Source organism: Ziziphus jujuba, chromosome 4 (genome assembly GCF_031755915.1).
Source record: "Ziziphus jujuba cultivar Dongzao chromosome 4, ASM3175591v1".
NCBI classification, from domain to species: domain Eukaryota; kingdom Viridiplantae; phylum Streptophyta; class Magnoliopsida; order Rosales; family Rhamnaceae; genus Ziziphus; species Ziziphus jujuba.
Window position 1 is genome coordinate 4,864,465 of NC_083382.1, and position 11,257 is coordinate 4,875,721.

The window sequence follows — 11,257 nt, forward strand, 5'->3', positions numbered from 1 at the left end:
TTGAATAGTCACAAATATAAATGTAAAGTGAAAAATCTCACATCGAAAATACAAGTACGTTGAGAAGCTCCATTTACTCATTGGAGCACCTCTATACATACAACTACAAGACACTAGACTATTTAGTTTATTTTTGTTTTAGAATTTACTTTCTTTAGTCTATTGTTCTTAGTTGAAATTTTATTTTTTTTAAAATTTTTTAATCATTAAGGCAATTGAAATTTTAGATTATTTTATTCTTCAATAATCAATATAATTGTCTTTGTAGTTTGCTTCAATTAGAGCAATTTTTTTTTCTTTTTTTGAACCATTACAGGTTTAAAGTGGAGATTCGAAGCGGCACGCCTTGACACACATTTTTCTTTCTTTGAATTGTTGCAAGTTTGAATAGACATTTAAAGTGGCAAGCTTTGGTGCAATTTTTGTTGCAGGTTTGGGGTGGAGATTCGAAGTGGCATGTCTTGGCACACATTTTTCTTTTTTGAACTGTTGTAGGTTTGAAGTGGCACGCTCGCATTTTTAAGAGACAACAAATTGTTGGAAAGTTTTCCAACATTATTCCAACTTACATATTTCTTCCAAGTCGATCCATGGAAACAAATACAATTTAAAAACCATATGTTAGAGATAAACATTCTACCTAGTTTGTATCTGCTACGTGGATACGCTAAGGATCATTGGCTTGTATAGTTGGGTATAGAATTCTTACCATTTATCTGTTTGTTGTCTAATTTTATGTATGTCAATATATTTGATGAGCTGTATTAGATAGCCTAAAATTAGATAATCAATACACACTTCCTACATATTTCTATCTTTATGTTTAATCATCCCACTTAACAGCTTTTTTTTTTATATAAAAAAAAAAAATTCGATATTGTTGTATGACTTGTAAAAAGCAAAAAAAAAAAAAAAAATAGTGCATTTATCAAATGATTGTCCCTACAGGGACAATAATATTCAAGTGTATTGAATATTATGTGCACATAATATTAAGCCTGATTTACAATGTTATCTTGGAACCATGTAAATAATAATAACCGTTTATGATGGTACATTCTTTTGACCATGTCTGCTTCAAAATATTCCTTCCCAATTTATTAAAAAAAAAAAAAGACAAAAGAAAGAAAGAAGGCTGCCCTATTTGCACTAAACTAGTTTGCTTTAAAATACTCCTTCCCAATTTATTTTTAAAAAAAAGGGCTGTCCTATTTGCACTAAACTAGGTGTAGGAAAACATTAAACCAACAATATATTTTTATATATATATTTTTTCTGTTTTACTAGTCAAATTGACCTAATATATGATCAATTATACAAGTTTTGATTCCCTTTTCATTTTTAATCTGAGGTTGGTATAATTCATATTCAGAACCATAAGCTGAGACGAGATAATAATTTTCCATTTGATGAACCCCTTAAAGGCTATAATGGTAAGCTAACTGTTTTGGTAAATTTAACCATTGACAATTATTTAAAACTTTTTAATTCATAATTGATAACCAAGGTGTCATAGAGGTTTTTAATGATAAGGTTTTAGATAGGTGTCCCACTACTAATAATAGATAACTGTTACACTTGGTTATATGGTTAGGTGTCCCACTACCAATAATAAATAACTGTTGCACCTGGTTATCTCTAACCATATCAGTATGTGAACCATTGTGTATATCAGATAACCTCGCAGTATCGAAAGTCAAGTCCACATCATGTATTTATATCTTAACTATTCAGGTAATTAAAAATAGAAATAAAAAGCACATCTTTCTCTTGTTCATACATCTATGCTTTCATGGTATCAGAGCAGTGATATACTCAAATGAGTTTTTCGATCCACATGGTCAACTCTTCATCTAATTCATCTATCGTAGTGGATGCATCATCTTTTCCTTCTCTGTCAGAAGTTACTCTATCCAACTATACATTTCCTTTTCAACTAGATCAAAATAATTATAATATACAGATCACAAATTCTACTGGCAATTATTGGGTGTAACTTGGAAAGGTTCGTTGATGGTACCTTTCAGGCACCTTCTTTCACTTCTGTCATCAACACAACTAGTGACTGTCAATCTGTAGGCATGACAGTTCCAAATCTGGCTTATCATTAGTGGAAATGCCTTGATCAAGCTCTTGTTAGCTGGATTCTTTCTTCCACCTCACCAACCATTCAAACACAGATCACTAATGTGAAGTCCCACATCGGTTGGAAAGAAAAACAAAGCATGCCTTATAAGGCTGTGGATACCGTTTTAAACCCGTGAGGGTTAGGTTGTAAGAGGATTCCTCAGTGTCAAAGCAGACAATATCTCATACAGGTGGACTGGGCTGTTACAGTTGGTATCAAAGTCAGACTCAGATCGGTGTGCCAGTGAGGACGCTGGACCCTAAGGAGGGGTAGATTGTGAAGTCCCAAATAGGTTGGAAGGGGGAACGAAGCATACCTTATAAGGCTGTGGATACCTTTCCCTTGTAGATGTATTTTAAACTTGTGAAGGTTGGGTTGTAATAGGATTCTTCAATGCCAAAGCGGACACTATCTCATGAGGGTGGACTGGGCTGTTACAACCAAAGCTTCAAATCCAATCACTGCCTTTCAACTTGGGAATGCTTTTGAATAAATTATTTCGTAGCTAATCAAAGGCTAAAATAATGCATTTGAAGACATAGTTTCAGATCACAAAAAAAGAATCTCTGTCCATCAGCTTTTACTTTTCAACAATGAAAAACATTGTTAATTCCTTAACAATAGCAGGTTTCTTTTTCTCCGATGAAGACTTCATAATGCAGTTGCTCGCAGGTTTACCTTTGGAATATGATGCTTTCATAGCTAATATTCATGCTAGTCACACCACCATGGCAGTGGAAGAAGTACAATCTCTCCTCTTGAGCCAAGAAGTGCGGATTCAACAAGCTATACCAAATGATATTATATCTGCAAATGTTGCAACTAAGCAGCCAAAAGAGCCTGAACCTAGCTGTGGTTTCACATCTAGATGTGGTAACAACCAAAATTGTTTCTCATCGTCAACAAATTAATTACATGCTCATGGTCCTCCTTCATTAGGGCACGTGGTTGTAGCGGATCCAAAAATAGGATTTATTGTCAAATTTGAAAAGTTCCTGGCCATAGTGTAGAACATTGTTGGTACCGATTTGATGAAAACTATACAAGTCCACAAAATCTCAATACCTTTTATGCTTCATCGGGTGTCACTACTAATTTTGAATGGTTACTTGATAGTGAAGCCACTAACTATGTCACTTCTAATCCCTTAAATGTTGCAAAACGAAGTGAATACTATGGTGGTGATAAATTAATTGTTGGAAATGGTTAAGGTTTTCCTATATCTCATATTGGTTGCTCTTTTTTTTGTATAAGTTCAGGAACCACAAAGTTGAATAATATGTTACATGCTCCTCAGACTAAAAAAAAATAAAATTATTAAGTATTTTCAAGTTAACTGTTGATAAAAATGTTATTGTGCAATTTACTAATCAGTCTATTTTTATGAAGGACAAGGCTACAAAGAGGATTTTTCTCAATTGGACTGCTTAAGAATGGGCTCTATCAAGTGCTGCTACCAAAAATGTTTTATGTTTCTCTTAGGACTTTGGTTTCTTGTTTGTCTAATGCTTCATATTCTTTATCATGTGTTAGTTCTAAATTTCCCCTACATAGGCACTATCGCTTAGGACATCCTAGTTATGTTATTATGAATAAAGTAGCATCACAATGTAATATCTCCTTTTCAATTCCATCTTCTAGTGATTCTTCTTGCATTGCTTGCCAATTAGAGAAAAATAAACCTGCCAATTAGGCAAAATTAAATGCCTATTTACTTCACCAACTTCCACTGTTAGTCATATACCATTAGAATTAATTTTTTCTAATGTGTGGTGTCCAGCTCCAGTTGACTCTCTAGAAGGGTAGAAGCAATGAAGAAAATATCGATGATAATATCAGATTTCGGCTAGCATCGACATTGATAGAGAGGGAAAGAAATGTCTGTCTGAATTTTCGTGGAAATATTGGCGTTGTCAATAAATATCAGCAAAAATTGGAGAAACCATAAAAAATATTGAAGGTATATCGGAATTTTTACAAGTTTGGCACCGATGGTGGGGCGATAGGAAAATATTTATTGGTTTCCTTGATTTGTCAGCGAGATACTTGAATAGCGGTGATAGTTTCGATTTTATGGGCATTTTGTTGAAATCTCAATCATTTTTTGAAGATATCATGATAAAATCCCATTGATTTGCATATCCATGAAGGAAGCCATGTAGGCAAGATAAAGAAGAAGGAGATGATCTTTGGTTTAAACCTAAAAACATTTTGTTGGATTGTTGGAATTTGAGAATGGGTCGAACTACTGGGTTTTGATTCACTTAATATAATAAAATTTGGATCCTTTTTAATTTAATGAAATAAATTTAAAAAAAGGATGAACAATGATAAACAAATGAATATTGAGTAATTTATATAAAAAAAAAAAAACAAACAAATGAATAATGAATAATAAAATTATGCACATAAATTAGCGAACCAAATAAATAATTAACCACTCAATAATATTTTATTAACTCCTGTTATCTCAATTATATTGCAATACTAACTATTTATATTTAAACTTTTAGATACATTATAATTTAATAGCAAATATGATTTTATATCTATAACTATTGTTTTTTTTTTTTTTTTTAAATATCATCGGTATTCATATATATTATAAAGTTATCATTTTTTTTTGTTATTATATAAAGCTTATGTTGTGAATAATGCATTATCAATAGATTTAGTACTTTTAAAAAGGTTTCAATATTCTAAAATTTTAAACTATATAAATTAATTTGGTAACAAAAATATATAAATAAATTTAAATAAAATAAGTATATAAATAAGTATAAATATACCAATATCATTTAAAAAAATGATAAAATCAAATTAATAAATAAAGAAAAAAAATAGATACTTGTTAAAATAGATTCTAAAAATTTCACAATAAATTATGTATTTATGTTTAAAGTTTGTAAGCATGTTAGGAAGTACAGAAATTTAATGCTATATATATATATATATATATATATATATTATCAACAATCACCGTACATTACTATATAAATTATAACTTTTTTATTTATGTTATTATCATTATATTCTAATCATTGTACTTTTAAATTATTTTATTATATTAATTATTTTATATACAAAAATTTATAATTTAAATTAAATATTTATAATTTTTATAATTTTATTAATATTTTTATCGATATCGATGTTTCTAACAATATTTTTATAAAATTATATTTTTGATATTTTTATTGATATTAATATTTTTACCATTTAAATAAAAATATTATTTATTATTCTTAGATAATTATGTTCATTTTTCTTGGATATATCCCATAAAGTTAAGATTGGAAATATTGACAATATTTTTGCATTGGTTGAAAATTTAACTGGATCAAAGTCTTCGAATCAGACTGGCGGAGGTGAATATCGATCACTTAGCTGTCCTTATGTCATGGACTTGTTTGTTTACCCTTCAAGCCGTGCGGTCTTAGTTGCTATTCCGACCCTTTGTTGCAACTAAGTAAGCATTTTGCCCACTAAAAAAGAAAGCTAAGCAAAGAAAGCTAGAGCACAAAGAGAGTTTGGGAGAATGAAAGTGTATTGCTTAAAAGAGAGCTTTACAAGAGTAGCTTGGATTCTTGAATCCTTGGATGCTTGGATTGTTGGATTCTTGGATGTTCTTGGATTCTTGGATTGTTTGGCCAAATGAGGCCTCCACCTATTTATAGGCATACAAAGTTTGATCCTACGGCTATAATTGCTTTAATCCTACGGTGGAGAATGGGTGTCTAGATCCTTCCCACCTCCTTTACAAAAATATCTAAAGAAGCATCTAGAAATGGATATGTACATGGCTTGACCTAGAGTTCTCCATAATGTTCTAGAGAATTCCACACTACTCTAGGTGCTTGGCCCATTGTATGGCCCAAAATAGGCCCAAAATGGAGAGAATGCTCACCAAGTGTTTGATGAAATGTCCCAACCGTGACACTTAGCAGCCTCTTTGAAGAGTGCTCCTCCTCCTGTCTCGTCATATTACGTGTCCCTCATTCTACAATAAGTCCTCACGGGTTCCACATTCTACCCTCATTCTGCAACAGGGTCTCACAGGTCACATACTACGTGTCCCTCATTCTACCACAAGTCCTCACCGACATGCTACCCTTATTCTACAACAACTGCACGGGTCCCACTTGGAATCATGCATGCACATGATATCGACCACACGCTAATTACGCAGATAGGCAACTCAATTTCTACTTGGAGCCATGCATGCACTCAACTCCCTCTATAAAACCTTGAGCTGAATGCGCATTTTAATCACACGCAAATTAAGCAGATAGGCAACTCAATTTCCACATCGTTTAAAACAAAATGTCGATCCAAGCTTCAGCAGCCCCTGAAGCCTTCACCCAAAATAAAAATCGTCCCTCTGTAGATTTTCATCCCACCATTTGGGGTGATTATTTCCTCTCTCACTGTGTGGTATGCTACTTTTGTTTGTTTTGGGTTTATTCTTAGTATAGGTAGATTATTGGATTCTATAAGTCGTTCAATTATATTCATAATTGTTATTTTTGGTCTTTAAATAAACTTTCTTTTTTGACACTTTTGTTCCTAAATTTTATTGTTTGTGCACTTTAATTCTTAAATTATTTTTTAAATTTAACTTTTAATAGTTTTGAAACATACTCTATATTTATTATGATAAGGAAATAATAAAATTACAAAATCAGATACTTCTACAAAACCCATATATGTGTCGAAATTGTTAAAAAGCGGACCAAAAATTTTTAAAGGACCAAAAGTACATCAAAAATTAAAGTTTAAGACCAAAATATCCAGAAAAAATTTCATGGGCTAAAAAAACATGTTTATTTTATTTGATAGGTTGAAAAACTAATATAATTTAAATATAAACAAAAGTTAAAAGAGATAAGTGCAATTCAATATAAACCAATAAAATAATAATATGTTATAAACAAGTTAAACAGTTTGGTACCCATAATAATAATTAACCAATATGTATTTTCCTTTGCAGCAAAAGGAGCACATCGAAAAAATGCAGCGAAAGGTTGAAGAATTGAAGGAAGAAGTTAAAGGGTTGGTAATGAAATATTCTCAGAAAAACCCTTTGCAAAAGTTGGAGTTGATTGATGCAATCCAACGTTTAGGTGTGTCTTACCATTTTGAGAGGGAGATTAATGAAGTATTAGAAAAGATCTATAGCTCTTATGGCATTCGTGATGAAGAGGATGATGACCTTTACACTATTTCACTTTGGTTTCGTTTGCTTAGGGAACATGGTTATTATATTTCGTGCGGTAAGTTTCTGTCTCTATACACTTCAATTTGTGTTTTTTTTTTTTATAATTTTTTTTAATATGTGCTTAGATTTATTATTGTTATTATCATCATCATCATTATTATTGTCTTTTTTTTTTTTGTGGTAAGTAATTTTTTTTATGGAGGATTAAAGCAATGATAAAAAGAAAAAAGAGGATAAAAATAAGATTTAGATAAAAAAAACCATAGATGAACTACCTATATATAATTAATTATATATTTTGACATAATCAAAACTACTATTTCTATTGCTTTTTTGGAAGTTTATATATAAATTGGTTTTGGTTGGTCTACCATCTTAAGTTCAATTGGATTTTTGGTTGTTTATTTTGTGAAAGATGTATTTAACAAGTTCAAGGACAGAGATGGTGAATTTAAGGCATCCTTAACCTTTGATGTTCCTGCCATGCTAAGTCTGTATGAGGCAGCACACCTTCGCATGCATGGGGAGGAAATTCTTGATGAAGCCATAGTTTTCACCACCACTCATCTTCAGTTAGAGTTGAGTAATATGAACTCCGACCTCGCTGGAAAGGTCACCTTTGCCCTTAACCGATCCATCCGTAAAAACATACCGAGGTCAGAGACAAGACATTACATCTCTTTCTACCCTAAAGAAAATTCCCACAACAAAACTTTGTTGAAGTTGGCACAATTGGATTTTAATGTTTTACAAGCATTGCATCAAAAGGAAGTAGCCAACCTTTCAAGGTATGTCTAAAGCAACTTGAAAGTATCTCTAGTATTTTGTTTTAAAAATCCTTCAAATGTGATCAGGACAATATTATAGAGAGATTTTTTTAACGTTGCCACTTAATTAGTTGTGATGCTTCTTTCACACTTTAATTAGTATATTTAATTCAAAATAATTATTATATATTATAAATCTTTATGTTACTGAAAATTATTATGGTTGTGTTATACATATGTGATTTAATTAGGTGGTGGAAAAACTTGGACTTCAAAAGGAAGTTGCCTTATGCAAGAGACAGACTGGTAGAATTATACTTTTGGATATATGCAATATTTTTTGAACCCCAATATTCCCTTGCAAGAGAGTTAGTTACCAAAGTAGTAGCCATGGTTTCCATCATAGATGATACCTTTGATGCTCATGGTACATACGAAGAAATCAAACTCTTTACGGAAGCAGTCATAAGGTAATATAATTATATTTAACTTATTCTTTTAGCTCATATATGAATTGGTTAGAATTTCGTTGATGTAGTATTTATTTTTTTTCCAATCCATCATATTCAATTTATTTACTTATTTCAGTAAAAATTATGATCCTTAAATATGATAAGATATTATTTTTTGTTAATTAATGATTCTCAGGTGGGATATTAGTGCCAAAGATGTTCTTCCAGATTACATGAAATTGATATATCAGACAATTTTGGACACTCATAGTCAATTGGAGGAGCATATTGACAAGGAAGGAAGATCTTATGGTTTAGCTTATGCGAAACAAGCAGTAAGCCCAATTAATCTTGAGTTTATCTTTTTTCTTTTTTTTTTTAAATTATTTAATAATCAAAATCTTCAAATGGAAAAGGGAGATTAAAGAAAAAAATCTTTGTTTATTTGAGCAAAATTTATTTGTTTACGATGATTTTCATGTTCTGTTATGCTTATATGCCACAAATGTTACTTTTTTACTATATAATTTTTTATTTTTTTTTATGAGTTTAGATGAAAGAATTAGTCCAAGCCTATTTTGAAGAAGTTGGTTGGTTTCATAATAAGTACACTCCAAGGGTGGAGGATTACATATCCAATGGGGAAGTAAGTGCTACTTATTATGCTCTCACAACGACCTCCTTTCTATTCATGGGTGAGGGGATTGCAACTGAAGAAGCATTCATTTGGGCCTCTAATAAACCAAAAATCATTAAAGCTGCTTCACTTATTGGCAGACTGATGAATGACATTGTCTCCCATAAGGTTGTTATATATATATATATATATAGTTGTTACTATCTAAAAATATAATTAGACTAATATCATTTTACTCCCAAACTAAATTACTTTTTGTATTTTACATATCAACCAAAGTACGAAGATTTTCATATTGCCTTTTTTATCTTTTTTTTTTTAAAAAAAAAAAAAGGAAAAAACCAGTTTTGCAAAATTATGCATTTCTTTATAATGAATTTCACAAAATTAGCCTTACACACTTACATAAATGAAAGTTTTTAAAACAAAATTACTAGCATGGTTCATCAAATTCATAAGACAACAAGAGGTTTTTATTTTTTACTTTTTTATATGGTTTAGTTAATTAATTTCATCTCAAGTCATTTGAATTCCTTTATTGTATTTTTATGTCGCTCTTATATATATCCAAATAGTAATGATATAATTATTTCATACTGTCTGTGCCGTGTGAAACTGTATATTTATTTATGTTTTTTGTATTTTGTAATTGATAGTTCGAGCAGAAGAGAGAACATTGTGCATCGGCGGTTGAATGTTGCATGGAACAACATGGAGTTGAAGAAGAAGAGGCATATAAAATGTTGCACCAAGAAATTGAAAATGCTTGGAAAGATATAAACCAAGAGTTCATGAAGCCAACTGCTGTAGCAACCTCTATTCTTGAGCGCGTTCTGAATCTTGCACGCATGTCAGATGTTACGTATAAGGACGGTGACAGTTATACCAATCCTCATTTGATCAAAGACACCATTAGTTTGCTGCTTGTCGATCCTATACCCATTCACGAGCATCTTCTTCCATAATATATTATCCTAGCTCTCTATATATAATCATAATGATTTCCTATTAGAACATCATAATGGATTTTCCATTAAATCTTTTATTATTAGTTTTTGGATTGCTGTTAAAATTTAAAATTAGTGAATTATATGAGATTGTTGAAAGACTAAAACTTTAAACAAGCAAAATTAAATATATTTTTAAATATCAATTATTGATCTTTAAAGCAATCCAAAAGCTGATAAGTAAGATTTTCATGGTTTCTCTATTAGGTCATGCTATTAATGGAATTCCATTATATTATATATTATATGTATATATAAAATAATTATAAAATAAAGAGGGAGAATTAGTCCTTTGTGTTTTCTCTTTCGGTCTCCTATTTACTTGTTGAGTGTATTACTAGTGCATTAATAAGTGAATTTAAATATTATATATAGAGAATTATTATAAAATAAAGAGAGAGAATTAGTTCTGTGATTTTCTCTTATAATTTCCTGTTGGTTTCTTAACTACATTATGAGTGCATTAATAAGTGAATTTGAATATTCATGTTTTTAAAGTGACTTATTTACTTTGTTGTAATATATACTTTAATCATTAGTAAAATTTCATTTTTCATTAGTTCTTTCAAAAAGAATATGCACTGTTTGTTTAACAATAAAATGGCATTATTAATTGCTTACATGCAATTATCCATATCTAAAATATTTTATTAATGATGGATAATTAGGTCTTTTAAATATAAATTATATCATATATTATTAATACTTCAATACTACTTACAAAACCTCTTTATAGTTATATTATTTAGACAAAATTAATTTTATAACTATAAAAAGATTATGATTTACTGGAGTTATAGTGAAAAATATTTTGACTTCAATAAGAATAGTAGCAATTTCAATGAGTTATTATATCCTTGCAATTTTATTGATATTATAATAACTTTAATGAATAAATCATTGTCTCAAGCGATTTTACATAACTATTGTATATCATCATGAATTTTTACTATAAGATACCATATATATTTTGCAATGTATACATAATTATCATTATGTAGAGATAAAATTCCTTCATACGAGACGTAAAAAAATTATAATTTATTAC

The 11,257-nt window shown here is 30.1% G+C and overlaps 1 protein-coding gene across 1 annotated transcript; it reads left to right on the forward strand.

Annotated features, from left to right (window-relative positions):
* The first annotated feature begins 7,130 nt into the window (after nucleotides 1-7,130).
* Nucleotides 7,131-10,167, forward strand: LOC107416144 (sesquiterpene synthase 2-like). The gene is made up of 6 exons (XM_060816694.1): nucleotides 7,131-7,401; nucleotides 7,762-8,134; nucleotides 8,365-8,583; nucleotides 8,762-8,900; nucleotides 9,119-9,370; nucleotides 9,859-10,167. Exons 1-6 carry the CDS (start codon nucleotides 7,140-7,142, stop codon nucleotides 10,165-10,167), a joined length of 1,554 nt encoding a protein of 517 aa, XP_060672677.1. The 5' UTR covers nucleotides 7,131-7,139.
* The last annotated feature ends 1,090 nt before the right edge of the window (nucleotides 10,168-11,257 follow it).

Coding starts and splice junctions, on each gene's coding strand:
- LOC107416144 (XM_060816694.1), top strand. CDS start 7,140: ATGCAGCGAAAGGTTGAAGAATTGAAGGAAGAAGTTAAAGGGTTGGTA. Junction 8,901..9,118: donor TAGCTTATGCGAAACAAGCA/GTAAGCCCAATT, acceptor TTATGAGTTTAG/ATGAAAGAATTAGTCCAAGC. Junction 9,371..9,858: donor ATGACATTGTCTCCCATAAG/GTTGTTATATAT, acceptor TGTAATTGATAG/TTCGAGCAGAAGAGAGAACA.